This window comes from Phaenicophaeus curvirostris, chromosome 2, assembly GCF_032191515.1.
Source record: "Phaenicophaeus curvirostris isolate KB17595 chromosome 2, BPBGC_Pcur_1.0, whole genome shotgun sequence".
Lineage (NCBI taxonomy): Eukaryota > Metazoa > Chordata > Aves > Cuculiformes > Cuculidae > Phaenicophaeus > Phaenicophaeus curvirostris.
Window position 1 is genome coordinate 99852202 of NC_091393.1, and position 23364 is coordinate 99875565.

The 23364-nt window shown below is 38.8% G+C and overlaps 1 protein-coding gene across 7 annotated transcripts in view; it reads right to left on the reverse strand.

Moving 5' to 3' along the window:
- Positions 1 to 3131: 3131 nt before the first annotated feature.
- PLCB4 (phospholipase C beta 4) overlaps positions 3132 to 23364 on the reverse strand; it is a 201430-nt gene continuing 181197 nt past the window's right edge. For 5 of the 7 annotated variants that reach the window (XM_069850177.1, XM_069850174.1, XM_069850175.1 and 2 more), the window contains 7 exons: positions 23029 to 23104; positions 17100 to 17275; positions 12176 to 12277; positions 10359 to 10416; positions 9854 to 9940; positions 7703 to 7739; positions 3132 to 4907 (listed from right to left, as the gene is read on the reverse strand). In XM_069850177.1, the coding sequence (XP_069706278.1) occupies positions 4819 to 4907; positions 7703 to 7739; positions 9854 to 9940; positions 10359 to 10416; positions 12176 to 12277; positions 17100 to 17275; positions 23029 to 23104 (625 nt within the window). In that variant the 3' untranslated portion in view covers positions 3132 to 4818. The remainder of the gene's footprint in view (positions 4908 to 7702; positions 7740 to 9853; positions 9941 to 10358; positions 10417 to 12175; positions 12278 to 17099; positions 17276 to 23028; positions 23105 to 23364) is intronic. The other 2 variants (XM_069850180.1, XM_069850178.1) reach the window with 1 other exon arrangement.

The following is a 23364-nucleotide window of genomic DNA, read 5'->3' on the forward strand; positions in this document are numbered from 1 at the left end:
GCACTGGAACAGGCTGCCCAGGGAGGTGGTTGATTCACCTTCCCTGGAGGTGTTTAAGGCACGGGTGGACGAGGTGCTGAGGGATATGGTTTAGTGTTTGATAGGAATGGTTGGACTCGATGATCCGGTGGGTCTCTTCCAACCTGGTTATTCTGTGATTCTATGATTCTTACAGGGAGTTCCCGCGGTCCCCGAGCGCGCTGCCCCCGCCCCGCACGGGGAGCCGGCGCCCTCGGGCTCTTCATGGAGGTGCGGGGGCTGCCCAGGGGCCGGCGGGGCTCGGGGGGGCCCTACACGGGGAATTTTTTTTTATTTTTCATAAAAAGCCCCAGAACAGCCAGTGTTGGGCGCGTGGGGTGGTAACGTGGATCCACGAGCAGCGACTCGCGTGCCCAGGTCGGGAAAAGGAATCTGGAGGGAGCAGCCCAAGGCTTTGTGAGGAAAGGTATTGCGAGGCGGGTCGCCCTGCCTGCAGAGAGGGGCTTCTTGGGGAGAAACAGCTCTTTAAAATAAAAGCAGACACGCAAATTCATATGTTCCTTCTGTAACTATTCCGTTGAAATTCCCTCTTCTGTTTGCTGTATGTATTAAATATTTTACTCTGGCTGTTGCCCTCTGTCTCCCGTTTCGTGATAGAGTCATTCCTCCCCTGCAAAACAGAGCCAGACCTGTGCCAGCCGTGATACAGGATTAACCTGCTGATAATAGTTTCAGAGGACTACATACAGGGGAAAAGAATAATCTGCTGTATGAGGCTCTGACTGCAACAGACTGTACTTCTGTGATTTTAATGCCTGGCTTCCTCAGCTCTTCCACTGATGACCTCAGTATTTAACTATCCTCTATTTCCTCTTCTAGCCCTCTATTTAATTTCCTTTTTTTTTTTTTTTGAGGTTGCAGGTAGCTTCTCAGCCTCCAAAGAAATAGATGACCCTGAGCAGCTGCCCCTGCATCCAGCCTGTGCAGGAGGATAGCGCACGGAGAAGCTGGGAGAGACCCGCTGTGTTAGAGACACGGTCAAGCCTGACCCACAGTCCCCCGAGCCCCATGGCACAGAACTGTGCTCTCCTGGCACCTGCCAGCTGCAGAGCACAACAAAAGAGCAGTTTGGCTTCAATAACAATCCTCACTCCCAGCCTGCAAGGCTCCGTTTATCCCACTCTGTGTGGCAAAAAAAAAAAGGGAAGGGCCTAAGATTTCCTAGCACCAAGGAAGCCCCAAAACATTGTCAAAGCAGAAAGGTGTCACCCGCAGGAGCCAGTGCAGCACTAGCTGACCCAAAATGCTGCAATCGAGGCCAATTTATGGTCGCAGGTTGGATCACCTGGAGTTGGCTGTGTAATGCACCCTTCCCCCAAGGTGTGGGGACTGCCTGAGTATTTCTGAAGGCTGGATTCCCCCCACCGCTGCCTCTCAACTTCCAGACAGCAATAACTCTTACCAGTGAACTTGCAGGGAGCACACAGTCCAGTGACGGCGGGGCTGCTGTGCTGGGACCACTCTGGGTACATCCCTGGGAGTGGGGGTTTAGAGCCAAGTAGCTCTGGGATGCGTCTGCCACTGGCAGCCAGTTTTATAGGCAGCCCATGGGCAACAGCATGTGGAATCTGCAAGGAAATCAGCCCCCCAAGAGTATTTGGGTCTCTGGCAACAGTCTGACTGCACTCGAGTGGGGTGGAGGTTAAAGAGACCCCCCACTTGGAAACAGTCAAGTTAATGATGAACCCCCAAATGACTATGAGTGAAAGAGCAGCAGGCTGCCTGTGAGGCCAGAGTGCCATGACCCTCCCCATCTCAGCTGCACTGAATTTATTTGAAGAGATTTAGAGAGGGAGAGTGCTGCTTCCCTCCATGAAATTTCAGTGAAGCGGAATCCATCACCCTGGCAGAGAGTGACATTTTAAACTGCTTTAACTCAGTATCAGTGTTCAAATTGATTAGCCTATTTAATCTCAATGGAAATTCTCACCTCATTACATTAGCGGCCAAACTTCAAGTATTTTTTGAATCAAATACTACTTAAACCGTATTTCAAAATACTTAGCTGACAAAATTCATCGCTTAATTTCAAATTACTGCCTGCATTTTATGCTAAATTGTCAACGGATGAAATATGTAACAGTTCCAGGGGCTAACTATGAAAGCTGATGCTACCCAGCTCCACAGTTTCGTAGAACATTTTCCCTCTGACTTGATAAATGTCTCTCTCCTGTCAGAGCAGTGAGCAGACTCGGCAAGGAGGCTGTGGACAGTATTTTCTTGTCTTCCAAATCCATCGTTTGCCCTGGTGCATAAGATACTCACCAAGGAATTAAGACAGGCAGGTTTGATTTTCCTCTGAGAGGGATGTGAGCTGAACCCAAGTTCTCCATTTCCAGTTATTTCTTTAAACAGGTAGGACAGTCATTTCCAGCCAGGATGTAAGTGAGCCTAAGAAAACTAGTAACATTCAATGTTTCACCATCCCCTTCCCCCCGTATCTTGTCTGTCATTTACTTCTCCTTACAGATAAGAAACTGCTGCATTAGGCAACAGTATAAAATTCCAGCTCACAGGATTATATCCAGCAGCTGTCTTAGAAAGCACGTACGTAATTGAAGTAAATAAGCAAATAAATAAAACCACTACCTTGTTTGAGATGCTAGATCCTGTCCAGCATACTCTGAAAACACTGCTGCTCCCAGCTCACTCCAGCACTCAAGCCAAGCTTGGAGAGCAGCTCCCGTACACAACTTGTCTTTAAAACATGATAGATCACAAGGAGCAGTAGGTGCCTCATTAGGCTAAGTGGCATCAGAACAGGAATTCCGAATAGGCATCACATGTTTGTTTAAATCCTGCTTTAAACACCTAAAGACTTCACTGACCTCTATCTCAGTTGCATTCTCAAGGTAGTGCTGCTACGCTGTACTTGGGTAGTTCTGCAAGGATCCATGCTGCACAACTTTCTATCGCTTAAAAGAAATGACTCCTTCAAATAAACAAGCTGTGACAGAAATATATTTACACTACGCACTGTTTTTAAAGGAAATAAAACTTACTAAGAACTTGTAAGTAGTAATACCACCACCCTACAATTCACTACAGTCAAAACTAAAGGTTTTGAATTTTTAAGGTTTTTATTAGAGAAGTTGAAAGTTTCATCTCAGGACTGACAATAACATAATTATCTCTTTTCATTTATTTTGTTTATAGGAATATGTAGAATTTGTTTGTACAAGCATATACAACAAAGTAATTGGTGCTTAGTACATTGAAATCAGGAATCTGATTTGTTCTAAACTACCGTTTTTCCATGCAGTCATTGTTGAACTGGCAGCATGGACGAATTCCAAGCAGAATGCTTACATGCATTGTTTTGCAATATAACTACAGCAAGCTCTGGAAACATGCAAATTAACACATTAGCAAATTGCTTTTATATCTAATGGACATAAAAAGGTTATTCCTGATATGAAATTCTGAAAATCTGCATAAATACTTCTGTGTAAAATTAAATTAGTTATGTACTTTTCTTTTACTACAAGTATCAAGAATGCCCACGTAATTAATATACACACATACAGAGAGAGACCTTGTTATGCTAAAAGTCTTTGTAATTAATCAAACAATATTCTGTGCCATACATTTATTCAGTATTTACCAGCTAGTAAAATGACTGCGGTCATACAGGAGGCATTGCAGTCTTAGTAGCATTTGTATCACATGCAAACATACTCTTAGCATTTCTGTTTACTAAGTTTATCATGTGGCAACATGTATGTGATTTTCTACAATGTTGTGATTCTGAAGTGTATAAATACTTTTTACATTTTCACAGTTACAAACTTTTTGCCAAAAGCCATTTAAACAATCTTTAAGTTACAATGAACTGTATCTGGAATCTGCAGCAACAGGATCAAAATGCAATTTCTATACAAGCAATGTAGGATGTAAACTTTTCTTAAAGTGCCTAATACGGAATTCCTTAGAGCACTGATCAATTTTTGGCACAAATACACTGTATTTCCCTCATGCTAACCATTGCAGTAACTTTTACAGAATATCATCTTCTTTCAGACATGGTAAGAATCGATATGGCACTTGTGAATGACATCACTGGACTGCAGAAATATCCTGTCAAGTTACTGTTACAGTTGATGAATTTGGCTGATGACTTTGTACATACTGTACTTTTGAACTTATGTAGTTAAAATTTCAACTGCCTACTGTCTGCTGCCTGAAAAGTAGTTTGAAATATAATTCAAAATTGCCCAAACTCAATTCCTTACTATACTGATTATTACGATGACTTAGCAGAAGATCCAGTTCAGTGGGCTCGATGACACCAGGTGCTGAGCATCTGACGAATTGTTGCTTGTCAGGATCTGGCAGCATGGGGGTTTTTATGCAACGTATCACACATGAGAACACAAATGGTAAATAACATGACTTCAGTACAGCTTTGTTGCCATTCGAGATGATGTTAAAAATCTCTGTTGGGTTTCAAGGCTCTGATTGTGGAATTCTGATGCAGGCAAGCTGCCTGTTGAGATACAGAAAGGAATACAGGACTGCCTTTAAAAGACCGTCTTCCTCTTCCGATTAGTGTTTTTCTGAACAAAGGAAATTCTTATGGAAATCCAACAAAAGAAATTCAGTGCCCAGTGTTAAAAAAGAAATAATGCAAACCTTAAGACTTGGTGGTCTGTAGCTACACTTTCTATATTAAAAAAAAAACCACAACAAAACAAAAAAAAAGAAAAAAGCCCACTTTTCAACCTTAGCAAAATTATTTTGAATTTTGCTCTTATTTTAAGGATGCTGTGTTCTCCAACTTCAATTTGCTTGTTGAGGCTTTAGACCACTGTTGCTGGCCTGCGATCCATCTCTGCTTCCAGCTTCACCATCTGCTGCATCTCCTTTGCCTGCAATTCAAAACAACCGCATGAAACACTGCATTAGACCTTTTGTTCAAAATGAAGCATGTGTTCTATATCATAGTGTCTGAGTGAAATACAGGCAAAACACAGTAAAGATATATGTAATAACATTATGTCTGCCCCCTCCCAAATTTAATTCTGTTTTCAAAATCAGATGTTCATTTTTATGTCTACAAATTCTTGGCGAGTATTTTTGATTCTATGCCAAGACTCGTGGGTTGACTTTCTGAAGAAGTATACGGTAAAATGCAGAAGCTCCAGTTTCAGAGAACAAAAGTGAGCAGATGTCGATTTGACTGCTTCTCCTGATAGGCAATGTCTTTGGTAATGTATGCTTCATTGCTGTTGTGCGAGTACTGCAATGTGTTAATTCCTGAAATGTTTAGAGACTTCCTCTGCAATCTGGACTTGTTTCTTTCATAAAGACAATGAATGACAGAAATCCATCTTCCTTGCTGTAGGCAAGATTTTTTAAATAATAAGTTTTTTTAAATAATTTCTGTCTGGCCTGGAGATCCTTACGGTTACAGACATGGTGTTTTTCACCTCAGGATTAGACTATATGCTCCACAAGATTACACAAACTGAATCCACCTGAAACTGTATCCAAATGCGTTGTGCAAAATACAACAATGAATGTATGCCAGATCTCACTGTGAATGCCTCAGGCTTTGCAAGCAAAGCTAAAGCATTGTATATAAATGGTAACTGGCCTGGGAATCCCCTGCTAAGAGCAAGCTTTTCTAATTCCCTTCCTCTCCCTCCTTTTATTTCACTCTCTCTCACAGATGAGCACGCACGCACGCTTACTCCTCCTGCAGCTCACATTAGAAGCTGCAATTTGGTTTGAAACTCTGCATTTTAAAGGAACTGGGAGTCAGCGTATCTTCATTTTCTCTGAGGGCCCTCAATCTGGGAAGTTATTTAAACCCATAACCCAAAGTTGACCCACAGGGCAAGCTAACCCATCTATGTTTACAATCAAGCTTTCAAGGACTAGGACAGGTTTAGGAAGAGGCAAACTAAGCTAATATTTTCTCTGGTGTAACCGCTCTGTATCTTTCATGCAGGGAATAATGGCTACTGGACTTGATTTACATGAACTATGTTCTCCCAAAAGTTGTAAATGTTGCTTAGACAGGGAATTTTGCTATACAAGCTCCTACTTAAGGAGTCACCTATTTTGGTTGTGCAAACACGTATTTGCATATGCGAAAATGGGCAGTTGTAGATCTGAAGTAATGAGATGCACAGCTATTCATTTTGCAAGGTAAACGTGGGTTTGTGTAGATGTGATATACTTGCTTTCTTGAAAAATCTAGCCCTGTACTTTCATAATCATCATCTTGGGGAAAAAGTAATTATGATAATAGCAAAGCAATTGTCATAAATATGATTAAAAATTAATCAACGCTCTCCATTTAAATGAGTTAAAAGCTTGAAAGTAATGAGGAAATAATTTTAACATGAAAATATGGAAACATAATAAATAAATCAATATGAACCTTTTCTGAAATGTTGGCTAGATTTTGCCTGTGTGTGAAATGAAATTCGAAATAAACCAAAATGCCATGGTTGTTTCTCAGTGACTCACACCTTTCACGTTTTAAGCTAATGACTTAACTACAGGCACATACTATCCTCTAGATAGTCTGCATGCCAATGTATAGCGTAAAGAATTATTTTAGAGATAACCTGCTTTCAAAGAATGCTTCAGTATAAGACCAGGATGCCTGTTTTTGCTAGTCTGAGGCTTGTTCAGACAGTGCATTCTGACATGAACACACAAGCACAACACTTGAAGACGAGCCTTCCAGAAGGCAGTGCTGAGGCCACAGTGAATTCATGAAACGAGTGGCAGCTAATGGACTCTGCTTTTAAGATGCTTGCTCTCTAGTGAGATGTCAGACAGGTTAAGAACCATAGGGTTTCCCCCCACCCCAGCTTAATGGATACTTTTTCGCTCATTATATGCCTATAAATAAATGTTGTTAAAGCACGTGCTGTCAGACTCAGTGGTGTAAGATACAAGTATGTTATCAATTCAAGAAAATAATTTAGATCAGGCAATCCTGCATAACTGGATGTTCAAACCTAATACAGCCATTTCCTTTGATAAGACAAGGGTCAATAGAGATTTTTGTGTAAGTAACGATTATTTAGGAAGCCACAGCAGCACAGCAATGTGGCAAGTAAAGAATCATACAATCATTAAGGTTGGAAAAGACCTCTAAAATTACAATTGCCATACTTTGCAATGTATTGGATTTTAAAGTGTTGGCAGCCTTTCTTCTCGAGGCACTCAAAAAGTATTTCTAGCCATCTATTCTATGTTTTGCTATTCTTAGTGTGGAATTACTTTTCTTATTACCATATTAATATATGTGGATATTCTTTGTCTCCCTATCAGCATTAGCAGTTACTCATATGTATGTTAACACTGAAGTAGCGTTCTTAGATCAATAGGCACTTCTCACAGACACAGTTCGGAACTCTAAGCGTATCTTTGAATAATGACAGGTAATGTACAATACAAGTTAATCTCTAAATATTTCCTATGCACATCACTGCTCATACGCATCTGAATCTGGGATGCTAAAGCACAAAATACTATTATGTCAGGCTCAAATATCTATGTGCAAACAAGATTAACACTGTGTTCACTACGTCAATGGTACTTCCCAGTGGTTGCATTTACAGGGAGGACTCCAACCATAATGATCTAATTTAGAAGGAAAGCACACTGAAGTAATAGTTTGCTTATTATACATCCGTCCTACCTTGTGTTTGAGACACTGCATGACAGGATTTCAAAAGCTGTTTGTACAAAAATAATAATGTCAAAATTGAGTAATACAACAAGAAGCAAATTAAATGAATGAAAACTAAAGCAAGATTGAAAAATTAATGCAAGAAAAACATACATAAAGCAAAACAAATTTAAATTCATAACAATTTGTACTGAAGGCTGTTTCCACCCATAATTCTTCCCTACACTGTTTATTTGTAAGAAAAATTTCTTCTCTTGTTTGATCAGGAAAAACCCAAACATCACACTTTGAAATTTTCATTAAGCAAATACCACCTTTGTCTTGATCCAGCTAGCTTTCATACACCAACGTGTATAACAACAAAACCAGACCCAGTGTGGGGTTTGCACTGATGCACTTTTGGAGCTAACAGGAAGTGGTCGAAACAGCAGGTGTGACAATAAATGCTCTGATGGACCAAATTACAGTGAGTTAAAAAACTATTAAGGGCTGCCTGTGTGATGGAGGCCACCACATGCCCACACAAAAGTGATAACCACATGTGAATGATCTTACTCCATTTAATCATTGATGGTTCAAGCTGGCTTCATCTCTGTACTGAAAGCGTATGAATAAACTCTTGTAGGCTGTTACTATCTCTCAGCAGCAGAAACTGTAACCCCAGGTGCAGGAAGTACCTAATTGCTGAAAGTGGTGACTCCTTTAATGACTTAAACTTACTTCTCAGCAACCTCCCTCCCTTATACATACGGTGTTTATCACATGGTGGTTAAAAGCACAACTATAATTACTCCCTCTTGTCCTTATGTTTTTAAAAAATGGATCCAGAGCCAATAGAAAGAAACCAGTGACAACTCCTGCTTCTGGATCAAGCCCATCATTTTTCGTCAACCAGCACAGTTACAGGGAGTTCTCTGCCACGCTTTCTGCAGTGACACTACAGATCCGCTGCAGCCTAGCTGCTTTCCCCAGGTGCCTGCTTCCCCTTTTCTGTTGATTATGTGCAGATATTGCTAAGGAGCAGACTGACTTGACAGATCCATTCATGCTGGGTGTTACAGAGAGCATCTACAGAAATCCTGTGAGGGAACAGTCTAGTAATTTTGGTTGTTGTCCAGAAGGGGGGAGGAGGAGTGATCAGAAGACGGAGCCATGGTGGCTGGGGCTCAGTGGTAGCAGCTGCCTGCAATCCTATGTGCTATCACCTCCCTAGGAGTTACCCAGGTTGCTGCTTTTGGGGCTGTAGAACTCTCTCCTGACAGTGGAAATACTTGATTTGCATGTACTCTTCTCTTCCCTCCCACTCTGCAAGATGGCTTTAATTCAGACTGTGATGTCTGCCAGACAGCTCAAGTTCTGAACAAAGAAGTAAGTACCTAACCCTTGAAAGTAATGGGTATTAAATGCACCCCCCTCCTCTCATCTCACTGAACTGCTGCATATATTCATTCCCCTTGCAGTTTACATTTCTGTAAGTGCAGTACTGCAAGTCCATGTAATGCTCTGCTGGCTCAACTAAGGGAACTGTTCAGAACATAGCGTTGCTTTAACCAGAAATAAGATTAGTATTTTCCTTTCCTTGCCAAGTAGCTTTTCAATTACAAAAAAAAAAAAAAAAAAAAAAGCTCATAAAGTAGCAGAAACAGTATTTTAATTAGGAAAGGGTGTACTAGTACAGATAAAACTCCCCATGCTACTATAAAGCTCTGGAATTCAGTTCAAACCAAATGCCTCTTAGAGTTCAGAGATGTTCTGTGCATGTTTCACCTCTATTTTCCAACCAGCACTAGAAATACATGTTCCAAAATTAAGGAAACATGTGCTTTAGGTACTTCCGGGGAGTAAAAAATGAAAATATGGATATGCTGGGCCTTTTATGACTGTCATATCCAGCTAATGACTATCAATGTGGCTGAACAGCTGAAAGGACAGACTCTGGCTAAGCAGTATAGCTTTCACATGCTTGTTTGAAACAAATCTGGTTCTGTATCATTAAGTCACCTCACCTCTTCATTTTAACTCCCCAGCTAAGCGAGTGACCACAAACGGTCATTTTCGCAAGTTCAGTAATGACTTACATTCAGAAGCACTCTACTCAGCTTGGTTCTGGTTACTGTTTTCACTAGCTTGCTTTTCTTTTAAGCCTTTAGAATAAGATACCTGCTCATTCTGCTTCTCCAGGACTTCTAAATGCTCAAGTTGAACTTTTTTCAACTGATCCATTTCCTTCGACTGCTTCATTGCCAGCTGGAAGCAAAAGAAAACAACAGGGGGAGAATGTAAAGCTATTATTAATGAGTAAAGTAAAACTTACTTGAAATATATACACATATACACCGTGTTGCCCCACTGGGATGGCACAAAACATCACAGGAGGCCTATTATAAAATTCAATCTTAAGAAATTCTATTAATATAATAATATCTTTATATTATACATATTACATATATATTACATAGAAGTAGCAAATACACAACAATGAATAGGAATTTTATTAATTTAAAATAGCTTCCTCTTACATAGATATCAGGTCTTTTACACTACAAGTATGTAGAACAAAGCAAGGACAAACATATTTGTTTACTAGAGCTGGATTCTCAACGCAGAGAAATAAAAATAAATCTCCAGAAATTGTGCCCAGCAACTTTGTCAAGGTCATAGTTACCCTTTTTCTCTCTTCCAGGAACTTTTTTGTGTTGCTGCTGTTCAGTTCTCTGACTCGCCTAAAAAATGCAAATGTTGTCCATGAAGATTCATTGGAAAAAAGGAATCCAAAAGATACAACAGAGAGAATCACAAAGTCATAAGGTATATTTTGGTTTCTTATCATCTGCACCAAGTGGCAACGGTGCACCTCTCTGGCTATGTACCTGTACACTTAAAGGCTTCCAAGTACATTGACATTACAATTGAAGACTTGAAAAAAAAAGAAAAAGACCAAGACAGTTGTGAATGAAGTTTGCTTTTTCCTTTACTCAAAAGAGGTGGAAAGAACTTAAAAAAATGTTTAATGCATTTGTGTATCACTTACTGCACTCTGCTTTCCATTTATTTTGGTATTTCTAACAGTGTTGCAGCTCTTAACAGTGCTAATGGAAAAACCATCTGATGACCATATGTGAAGTTGCAGCTTAGCAATGCTATAAGTTCCTTTGTTGTTATTTAAGCAAAAAGACAAGTATATAGTTAATATTTACACAAAATACCTAATTGCAAAGTACCTCTTCCTAAAAATTTCCATCATGAAATGTACCAAAAATAGTTCAAGTAGTTGAACCAGACTAATTGAAAAGCCTGAAAACCAAAACTGCCTTCAGACTGCTTTCAAATCTGGGAACAGATTTATCTCAAGAGTCATTAGTAGAAGTCTTGCATTTACTAAGCGCACAGTTATCAAGGGCTACAACAACTCATCTTGCCGATGAGCTGGAAGTCTGTAACACTCCAGGGACTTAGTTCAGTGGGAGCAAGTTCAAGTCTTTTGACCAAAATAGCCCAGTGCCAAGAAGGAAATGTAAAAGAAGAAAGAATGAGCCAGATGGCAAGTCCAAAGTGAAGGGGAAACCCTGAAGGCTTATGAGACACCATCATGTAGACTCAGCTTTTATCTATTTATTTGGAAGCTTAGGATAAATAGAAGAAACTTCAAATAGCTATAATCCAGAACAATCCTCCAAAAAGTCTCAGTAACTGGTACTGGCAAGTGCCTCTCTAGTCTCTTAAGTAAATTAAGGCTGTCATCCCCAAGTGTGCTATGAAAAACCCACTTTTGCAAGTGCAGAAGTGCCCTTGGTTTGCTGAGACTGGATGCTGGCGAGGTCTCCAATGCCAGCACATAACAATGAAGAGAGATGAGGTTCAGTTCAGGAGTGGAGAAGCAATGCGTGCTGTTGTGGCGTACCATCTCCTGCTTCTTCACTCCTATCTTCCACCACCCTCTCTGCTGATGAGTATCATCACTTTTAGCAGTCCTTCTTTCTGTTCCATCTCTCCTCCATGTTATCAGCAGATGATGAAGAAAGCCTTCCACTGGCACCACCTCCTGTGGTTTTAGTGAGGCTGACTTTCCAGTTAGAAATTCTAACTCCAACTAGAACTAAACCTCAGACTCCCTTTTCAGTGTAGTCCTCATTTCATTCATAAAGCAACAGCAAAAAAGTATAATGCATTTTAAGTAAAATCATTAAGTCTTATTGATGTGTTTCAGTCTAATAGTGTGATTAGATCTACACCAGTCAGTTACAGCTGATGATCATAAAGAATCTCCTTTATTTCCTAGATTAGGGCACAATATTTATTAAAAGAGTAAATATGAGAAAAGCAACATTTTCCCTAAAACAATCATGTAAAATACATTCAGCACAATCATTAGACATAGTTTCCATACTTAAAAGCACAGTTTTAATAGAATTGATCCATAAGTTCACTTGTCAGCCTTTGACAGCATTCCTCCCTTCTCAAGAAGGGAGATCTCATACTTACCTTTCTCTTTCAGCTTTATTTTTAATAGATTTGTCTTGGCTTATGGCTTTGCTGTTCTCCATAGATATTTTAGCCTGGTTGGCACGCATTTCCTTGCTCTCCCTAGGCAAAACCAAACAAAGTCATTAATGCCTAAGATGCAACTGTTGTTGAGGTTGGTTTCCTGATATTACTCTATACTGTGGTCAATTTTGGCCTTGAAGCATTAGGGAAGAGGAAAGAACAAACCACATGAAAATTACCTTCCTTTGGGTAGACTTTATACAATTTCAGCAAGCACTAAGAAATCTCCATTTGTTCCAAGGAATATAATTGGAAGGATTAGTTTAAAACATTTCTACACTTTAAATGTTGTAAAAGGGTACAAAATACTCTCTTTTCTCCCTACTCCGTAAGAGTTGTCAGAGTATAAGCTACTATCAGCCATTTAGCAAATGGAAATTGTCTTTTAAAACTGCCTAAGAAAAAAATCACAGATCCTGCACTCAGAACATGACTGCAATATGAATTAGCTGACAGACTTCCTTTTAGGACTTCCACTTTACACCTGAAAAGAGCCTGTGTATTAGACCATGGTTGGACTAGTGTTTGATTTCTCCTTCTGCCCCTGTGAACTTTGTAGCCTTTTGTGTGAAACAAGATAGCTTTAACTGGAGGGTGGCAGTCCTGAGTGGTGTGGTGGAAAATATATTTAGTGTCTCATTCAGTGCAGTAGAACACCAGAAAATAAGTAAATAAATATCCTGTCATTTATAAAAAGAAAAAGAGATTGTGCTTCTTTGTTGGAAGTAACAGCAACAGATGCTGTCTTTCAGAAATGGCTTAAGAACTGTGAGTGAGCAAAAGGCTTGTCATCACTCTAGGTAAGCCAGCCAAGCTCCAAAAAGGCCAACCCTGAAGGCTAACTCTTGCTTTCTGCTTGCTTAGCACTTGAGCACTTGCAGCTCCTGTTTTTAAGTGCTTATTTAAACAGGAATTATATATGGAAATTAGGCAGCGAATAACGGATTGTAAAGTCCTCAGTAGGGCATAACATCTAAAAGCTACCCATCACAAGCCAACACAGTGCCTTAGTCTCTTTTTCCAGACATGATCCTAAGTAGAGCGCTAAACAATGACTGTACTTATTAACCCAAAATTCTAAGTATTTTGTATGCACAGAAAAGAAGTGATGTGGCACATAACATTGCTTAATTTAATGAAATGTTGTCACTGCATATTTTTTAGCTTGCTTTCATCTCTAAAAGACATTAATCATTAAGTATCACAAGGAAACTTTATTCCATGAGTTACATTTTCCACAGTTTAAAATTTTTATTAAAGAAATGCAGTGCTTCTTTTTTTTTCCTCCAAGAGTTCTTAAGGTGAAACATTTCCCGAATACAGATTTAAAAGGAGTGCTATCACAGCAAAAATTAGACGAGGTTCTATAAAATGTTGTGTTGAGAGCACATTCCATTCCAACAGTTACTTCTCCAAACAAAAGCTTTTATTTTCTACACTGAATTTCAAGTAATTTTCAAACACAGTATGTTAAGAGCAGTACTGAAATAATTTGTTTTTATTATTGCACTCGAGGATAGGAAAAAGTTAAGTGTAGATGTTCAAATTGATTTAGCCTATTTGCATCAGATATGATTTTAGAATGAAAGAAGTTAAGAGGATTAGAGGACTACTGTGCATCACTTCTGATTTCAAAATGAGGTTTTGGCCATGGATATGGCTGAAAGAGCCATCACATCTATATGCAATTGTTTCTCTATTCTGCAAACTACAATCTAGCTCTGAGTTGAACTGTTGTTGGGTTTTCACTGCTTGCAAGAAATTAAGAGTATTATTAATAGAAGAAATGAAAAACCTTATCTTCTTTTTTAAAATCACTAAGAAGCACTTGTAGGGAATACTCCTTGTGTCTAAAATAGCGTTTCTCAGGGATTGGGCCCAAGTTCTAGTATCAATTCGCTGCTCAATCTTGGGGCTTCACACTGAGTCTCAAGTTCAGCCTGTGCTGCCCTGGCTGGCAGCATTATGCTACCAGTAGCATAACTCCCTCATCACTCACTCACAAGTGGTGGTGATGCCTGTATCCAAAGTTAACTAGAAGAAGGAGAAAAGCCAGTATGGTAAAGAAAGAAAGTGTTCTGAAAAAAACATGCCATGTGGATTGCAAGATATAACTGATTCCCTACTATATCATACTGATATTGATTACAACTCAAAAATTTATACAAACACGTCTTTTAAATGGATACTTAACTTCAAGCATGTAATTCTGGAATAATTAGATGACATTAAAGTGCATTAACATGTTATTTCATGTCATCAGTATTATTCAAATGACTAGAAATCTCTTATTCTATTAAAGAATCCAAACAAAACTACACATAATTTTTTGCTCTCTCTCATATTATCTGGAGCACACAATGCTTGCAAATAACAGCTTCATATCCCCAGCTTCCAAAATGCTGCAAGCTTACTACACCCAAGTCAGTCAAGGGGAGATTTAGGCTGGACATTAGGAAAAACATTTTCACAGAAAGGGTCATTAGGAACTGGAACAGGCTGCCCAGGGAGGTGGTTGATTCACCTTCCCTGGAGGTGTTTAAGGCACGGGTGGATGAGGTGCTGAGGGGCTTGGTTTAGTGTTTGATAGGAATGGTTGGACTCGATGATCCGGTGGGTCTCTTCCAACCTGGTTATTCTATGATTCTGTGATTCTAAGCTAACCCAGTCTTGGGGGATGCTAGGCACTCCTGGAATTCAATAAGCTTCAGATTTTTAGTAGTACCCACTGTATTTTGCTTTGTTTTTAAATGAGCTCAAAGCACAAACAGTAATTGCTTTTTGCACCGCACACGGAGACAAACTATCTATCCTACAGCAGATAACTGCATCATTTTAGATTACTGATCTTTCCTACTAGTCCTGTGTCCTCTGTTGTGATAGCTAACTCATTACCTTAGCTCACAGAGAGGGAAGCAGCAAGAACAGCATGCTGAGAGCATGGTTCACCTCCCACACTGCTCTCAGGTAGATCCTTTTTTTGCTCTGCTTACTGGGGTTGTCTATTGGCTATTACATACACCTGTACAGATAAATGCATACATATTCCTACACACAATATATTCTATGAAAAAGTTTACAAATTATTAAATGTAAAGTCTCTTTGGGGCATTATTATTCACATCTCAATACTCCACATTCCAAATTAATCTGAAATATTCATAGATTTAGACAATCTTAAATCTGTTTTAAACAGGAAAGCCATCACTTTGCACATTTGGGGGTTACATACAAATTCCCAAATCAGCAGAAACACACTAACTGCAATGAATAAAGCAGAAAGAACTTTGAAGGTGGTTACTCTTAGGACAGCTAGGAAGAAGAAATTCTCAGTATTTATCAGGATGTAGATTTTGAGGTCTGGTTCTCAGCAGCTCTGAAAATAGAACAATACATGGACTGACCACAACTGATGTCTAATAGGATACCAAGATCCATTAATAAGAATGTAAGAACCACTTACAATGAACGATATACAGCTGTTAAAATAATGTAGAGATACAGAAACTCTAAATCCAAAGACAAAAGCTATGAGAAAAAAACTTAAAAAAACCCCAAATCTTTGTTCTGTATATAATGGATGCAAACAATGGCAGCCTTTGGCGAAGTTACAAGAATAAGAAAATATGTACAGAAAAGAAAATAAAAACTTACTTTCAAAAAGATGAGAGGAAAGAAGTCTTATTCCACAAACAGGCAATATATTAGTAAATTATCTCCTAAGCACTCTAGTGAATTTCAAACATGACAGAAAACAGGACTCTTAAAACTGATGGGATTTCTCTGAGCTGATGCAGTCAGGTATGATTTAGAAGATACAGTAATAAGGACCACACCTTCCTCTGGCTAGTATTTTTTGTATGATGCATTTGTATTCTAATTTAACAATTTTCAGACTGTACTTTTGAATGGATGTTTATTGCAGGACAGCATGAATACATGGGTTAAGGGAGATTAACATAAAGATGAGATCACTAAAAGCCTTTTGCTAGGACAATTCTCTGTTGGATGGAAAGCTTGCAGGTCCCTGCATGTGTTCTCTCTGATGCAAAGATAAGCCGCTTTTTCACTCAAGAATTTGAAAAAATCATTTCAATTCCTTCTTCAAATGTGATTTATTTATTCCTTTTCCTCCATGCCTTTTATGCGAAAGATGCTGAAGGCAATTACATATGAATATATATATATGTACACACACATTTTGCATTCATATGCTTTTAGGCTGCTTTACCAAACAGATCATAGCATAAAAAATTATTCCTGTTCTTACTGACATTTTTAACACTGTGAATGCATTGTGTATTTAATTTTATTTTCATTTCAAATGGGCTGGATGGTTAATTACAAAAGCAACAGTAGTGTCATGCAATATCTTCTGCATTCCCAGTGATTATTGCAGGATATTGTATGAGGATAATACATTTGTCTAATGTAGCTTATCCTGCTACTTGTTGTTTTTATGACCTTACTTTTCATGGATCTTCCTTATAATTACCAATGCTATAAATACATGCGTCTGCAACTCCTAGCAACTCCAAAGGATATTTTCATATTTGATGCTTCTCAGTTTCCAGCCTCTAAATTGAAGTTCCCAGGTAAAGTCTAAGCATCCACAGTTGGTGCAAACTACCACGATTTCATCACATCTGCTGTCTTTAATGAAGTTCAGATAACCTAAACCAGCTAAGAATACCACTCCTGCATCCACCCAAACTTTGTATGATCACTTCTTTTACTTCTGTCATGCATACAGCCCAGTACCCTTGACAGCAGTACAGAAGCTATCAACACAAAAACTTAAAACATTACACAAATCAGACATAAACTAACTCTTATTATCAGGTAAAACTGCCTTGCTCACCTGTCATGTGAAAATTTTAGCTGCTGGGTTTGTTGTTCATGAGCATTAATCAGCAGTTTCTTCAGTAGTTCACACTGTTGGTTCAAGTGTAAATCACGGATTTCTTGCTCTTCGGCACTGTGCGTATTGATCATCTCAGACCACTCTTTAGTGTGCTGTGCCACAATCTCTTTGACCTGCAAAGAATTAACAGCAGCTTTGCTAGAGGTTCTCAGCTAGTCTAGATCAGCTATTACTGCTGTTGAAAATAATCATAAAATAGAAAATGAAGAATATAGCCAAGTTGTGAAAAATGAAGTTGCTTAACAGAGTAACAAAGCCACTGAAGACACTATAGCGTACTACAAAAACAGATGTAAAATAATCCCTACTATTAGGACTCTATTATCTAAAGTGCCCTGAATAAACTGGCAGCATTTATGATCTTGACTGTACTACTATTATTTTAAAATCTTCTCTAACACCGAGTTAGCTCACGATAAAATGGTTTTAAATCTTTGGTTACCAAGAAAAAATATATATTAAAAGTATTGAAATTAACAATGGAAAAAACCTAGTGAGTAGGATTACTCTGAGGGCTTAGATACAGACTTTGATTTTGTGGAGACAGTTTCACCAACACCGTCAGTTTATAGAGAAATCCTGTATTTAATACAAACTGAATCTGAAGATGGGCTATGTATCTTTGTTTTTGTCAGCAGGGAATCTGACAATTCTTCTCTTGCTTATCTCCCAAAACTCACAAGAATAATGAGATTAAAGTTTTGGAAAGTTCCCCAAAGACAATATGAAGAAGGCTAAATCACCAGAGTTGTTATTAAAAGCATATATTGCACTCAGTGATTTAGAAAAGAAGCTACATGAAAGATATATTTTTTTATCATTTAATAATTATCTTTGGATATTTTGACAAGCTACCATACTCTTTCATAAATGTTATACAAATATGCCTCACAATAAACCTATTTTCAGGTAGTCATTTCAGCTGCTACTATAGCAACTAATAGCATCTGGGTCATCTTCTATGAAAGCTAAACCTAACTCTTCAAACCAAAAACTGCCACCATATTGCTCAGAAAGGGAGAGGCTGATGGCAGTGTTTTAGATGTGGGCCCACATGTGGGCTCTGCTTAACATAGAATAGTTTCTCCTGCACACACTGATGATGGTGAAAGGACAGGGAACTTTAACAGCTCCAGCCTCCATTCTGCCCTGGAGATGCTCCTCTGAAGGCCCTCCGACACAAAGCTCATGTTGTGTAATAAAGCTGGACACCCAATAAAAAAAACCAACAGTGAACAGTTTGTAACAGAGCAGGGTGACTACTGCTACCTGAAAGCCAGATTTACATTTAACTATAGCTTAATAGCAGTCCCATAGCAAAACAGACAGGACTGGGGGCAGAAGCCATTGACGGGACGCTACCTGGAGCTTTCTCCAGCTGTCAGAAAAAAACAAAAGCATTTTTAGGCTGGATGACTAATACAGGCCTAATTCATTGGGGCGTTTAAGAGTGAGCATATCTCTAGCAAAACAAGCCATACTTATTTTTGTGCATGTAGGCAAGTGTACTACTAAGCCGGAGCCTATCAACTATGAAGTGATAAATACACTTAAATGTGTGGAGCAGTTGGTGGGAGCAGTATCTTTAATAAGGTGCTCATACAGCAATACTGTTCTAGAGCCAGAAAACAATGAGGATTCAGTTTTAAAATAGGTCAAAATCAATGCTTGGATGTTGGGAAGGAAGAAACACTTCTCAGACAGCGGTCTTGAAAGGTTGAGGGGCAGACACTCCAGCTCACTTCTGGTACCCACCTAGGGCACTTAAGTTAGGACCAAGCTCCTTGTATTGCTGATGCAAAAAGGTGAGCAGTTTCAAAGCAGGATTTATCACATCTTTACACTGCCTGGAGATGCCTCTCATATCTACAGGGCCTCAAGCAACTAGACACTGCAGTTAGGTTGCATGAATGTCCCTTCAACAGTGATCTCACTCGGGTTATCGACCTCAGAGAGACCTAGAGTGGACTTCAGGGGAGCTAAAATTAAGTCACAGCTGAATTTATTTACTTCCAATGCAGAGTTTCCAAATGGAGTCAGCTCCATCCACGATTTCATAAAAAAAGTACGGGTATATCCAAAGTCCTGAGTGTAACTGGGATCATAGCAGAAGAGGGACCACATACTCAGAAAACTTCTATGGTCACACTATTTAGAAAGTATTAGTATTTAAAAAGGAAAAGAGCTATTATATGACCCAGGAAGCAGGCAGAGCCAGGAGCAAATCACACCCATGTACCACATATCTTGGCACAGAAGCCAACACACAGTTCCTTACACAAAGTTGTGATTCAAATTGCCTTTCCTGCAGAGAATGCTCTGACGGGGCTCTGCCTGCTTTCAAACAGCAATAAATTGCAGCAGGATCTGCAACAGAGCTGGCCAAATATTCTCCTCTATCACTCACTGCTGTGTGACTCTTCCATACATTCTGCCACTCAGAACTGGGTTTCAGATGAATCTTTAGTATGAGAAAGTGCAGGGGATATTACCATATCAGATCTGATTCCTAGGCACAGTAAAAACATCTTACATTGCCCTTACAAGGACAGGCTGGCATTCCAGTAACCAAAAAAGAGTTTTCTTTTACTTAGAGCCTCTTTACGCTGCAGAGGAGATGCAAAACAAGCTTTGCATTAAAACAAAAAGGAATTGTGACAATAAAGTAGCGAAACAAGTAAGTGTATAAGCCATGGAAGCTGTGGTGAAAGCAAATATTCTGTGACTTAACTGCAGAGCATTTACAAAGCCAAAACAAATGCAGAGAAACAAAGACTCAAGGACTCACTGCAAATAAATAATATGGTAATTGTTTTGAAATGGTTAGTGTTATACAGTACAGAAGAACATGAAGGCAGGTATTCTCTGTCTCATGTACACTGATACCAAAGAATCATAGAATATCTTGAGTTGGAAGGGACCCATAAGGATAATAAATTCCAACTCCCAAAGAAGAAACCTGCAAGGAGACCTAAGCATGGCAGTAACGTAAGCATTTAATCAGGGAAAACAGGAAGTAAGAATCTTTAAAAAACTGCTTTGGTTCATGGACAGATGTGCTAGGGATGTGCTAACAACTTCAAAATTGGCATGCAGTCTAAGAAGCAGGTAGAGTTCATCATAAAACAAGTTTTTCTCTAAGTGTGGGAGAGAAAGGGAAGACTTTCTTCCTCAAGTATTCTGCAAGCCTGAAGTCTCATTTCAGGTAAATCAAGATATAACCTGATGAGAAGGATGTAAGGGATTTGTCAAACACCAGTTACAAGTCTTGAAATACCCAGTTTGACTCAGATTCAGGTAACTTTAGGACTCAAGACCATTAAATCATCTTATCTCCTGTTTTGCTGGAGATCTGTGATACACTTCAAAGTTGAGATGTAGCAGATTCAACATACACCTCTGCTTTTCTCCAATTTATTAGCATCAGAGTTAAAATGACTATTACATTTACACTGGGCTGTGCTCTTGTCCTACTTTCCACTATTAAGGTAGCATTGCTTATCCAAAAGGACAGAGAAAATAATCATTAGCTAACTTCTCTCTTTCCTGTCCTTTCATCCATTCCTACACTGGGCCTAAGAGACTAATTAAAATTTTGATAAGGAACTTTCTTTTGTGCAGCATATATGCAAGATGTTTGTTTAGTCACTAAGTTCAAGCAGGAATAATCTTTGAAGTAATCGCCTTTTTTTCTTTTCATCCTCTGCCTGCCTGATATTTGGACCTACTTTTCTAATGCAGAGGAGTAATTTGCATCTGCTAGGTTAACTGTGTGTGAAGTACACATTGGGACATTCAGATGTAGTTTAAATATATTATGCCAAACTTGAGCTATATGTTTCCTAGTGACAGGAAGACTTTTGTAGAAGAAAAAGCCTCTTTGGTGCTAGAAGTATATATGCACTGGAAGACATGAGATGTAATTAAAGCTGAATTATGGTACAATTTGATATCAAAATTAATGGGCCAAATGCTGAGAAACAATGAACAACTGTTAATTAATCGAACTCCCACTATATCAGTGTAATGCATTCAGCATCTCAGAATTTAATCTAGTTTAATTGCACCTACCTTCACCTAGGAGAAAAGTTAATTTCCCTATGGTCTTGAGCACCGTTTTCCAACCTGCTGCTTGCAAACCTTTGAATGATCTCCAGGAATACCTCAAGGGCCCCCACACAGCAATCAAAACAAAAGAAGTCTGTGAGAGTACTAAAATCAGTACATAATCTGGACAATTTTTATGGAACCACAGTGAGCAAGATATTGAAAATCTCTGACCTAAAGAAAGCCACAGAGGTAGATGACTTGCAGAAGTGTTCCTCAGGAATTACCCAACACACAGAGACTTGGCATTTGAAAGGAGCTTACATTTATGTCTCCCTTCAAAATGTCATCCTAAAACCCGACACAGGAGTGGACAAAAATCAATCTGTTTTCCAGGTATGGATTAAATTTAAGGGAACCAGTTTGAAAGCAGGATTTTAAAGGGGACAGAACTAAGAAGATATGTACATTTGTGGAAAGGGCAAGCATGAATCACACTTACTGGATTTGAAAGATTAATGAACACTTGGATGCCCCTTGTGTACAAATCACACCTCTTAAGTCCAGACTGTGAATGACAAAGGTGAGAAGCAGAGATCACAGCAAAGCATCTTCTACACAATGTAACTTTAAATGAGTTTTAGAACTTATGTCTGGATGACTGGGAGCTAGCACTCCTCGGAGAGTTTATTTCACTAAGAAATGAATGAATTATCATTCTTTTCAGTTGTCAACAAATTTGCTTTTACTTAAGGAAATGGTTCTGGACTTTTCATGGGAGAAGAGACAGAAAGATAAGACAGTACACCAGGTTTTATTCCTGGGGATTTTCCTATGTCTTTGGCTGAACAGACAGCAATAAGAAAGAAACCTTGTTTAGAAATCCAGAATCTTCTCCATGTGAAATAAAACCACCAGAAAACAAAATTAAAAGAAGAAAAGATGGAAATCGCCTTATTCTAGTCTCAAAGATGTGGCTACTTTTCTTTGCATTTTCTATACTTGCCTGCGTCTTTTCATAGGTTTCATCTTTTACAGTATCTCTCCTATACTATGGTCAGTCACCTGTACTTTTTTCCCTCCAGATCATTTTCTACACTGACGTGTCTTCTAGTGTAGCTGCCACCCTCTAGTCCGGATATCTTTCAGAAACTTGAAAGCATGTCAACAGTCTGTAGATCAAATTTTCAAAGGAAATATGAAGCTGGTGAACATGGCAGTGGTACAGAGAAATAGGGGTATAGAGGAAGCAGCTCAAAGCAATGCAACGAAAGCCATGAATCACAGCTGGAGAAGAATGAACTAAAGTTGAGTCCCAGAACACTTATTCTCCAGCACCTTAAAGAAAACAGCGCAACTAAGCAATGGAGGAAAAAGGAATTAGAAATAAGAAGATATATGGTTCAAAAGCAACTTGGATGACTCCCCACCAAGAGACAGACCGGCAAGTGTTGTCTGTGGTGTCAGAGAAAAAAAGAAAAAGATACTTTATGTATATATTTTGAGAAACTAGATAGCATTCAAATTTCATACAGAATACATTTGCCTCTTTCTTTAGCTAGAAATAACACAAATGACCAGTTTAGTTTCATGAGGCATGAATATGGCAGTTTCTTCAATAATTTTAAAAGAGCAGGAAATTGATGTTGTTTTTAAATTTTTTTTTAAGAAACACATTTAGACACTAGATTATTCCCATTCTTTTGAGCATGTTATTATTGCTGAAAATTATTCATATGCTTCCAAGAAAATTAACTGCCACTTGAGTCTCAAAATCTCTTTCAGATGTTGCATGTGTTAAAATTGGCTGCTTGCTTACCTTAGATTTGTGATCCGATGTTAGTGTCTGAATTTTAATTTCCGTTTCTTTCTTCAATTCAAGACAATTACTTCCTCTAAAAAAAGCAAAATCGCAAATGTGTGCCACAAGTTAAACATCTTCCCATTCAGTCAGCTCTCACTAATTAAAATGTTAATCAAAGTTGAAGTGCTGCAGCGTATTGGAATGAAATTATTTCTTCTGGCAATTTATTCACAAGTTACAAAATATTGTTGGATTAATGGTCATTCAATTCAAACAACACATGATTAATTCTAGATTGGCCCAGCAATTATTCTGTCAAGCATCTCCGTTTATTGTACTTAGTTCCTTCTG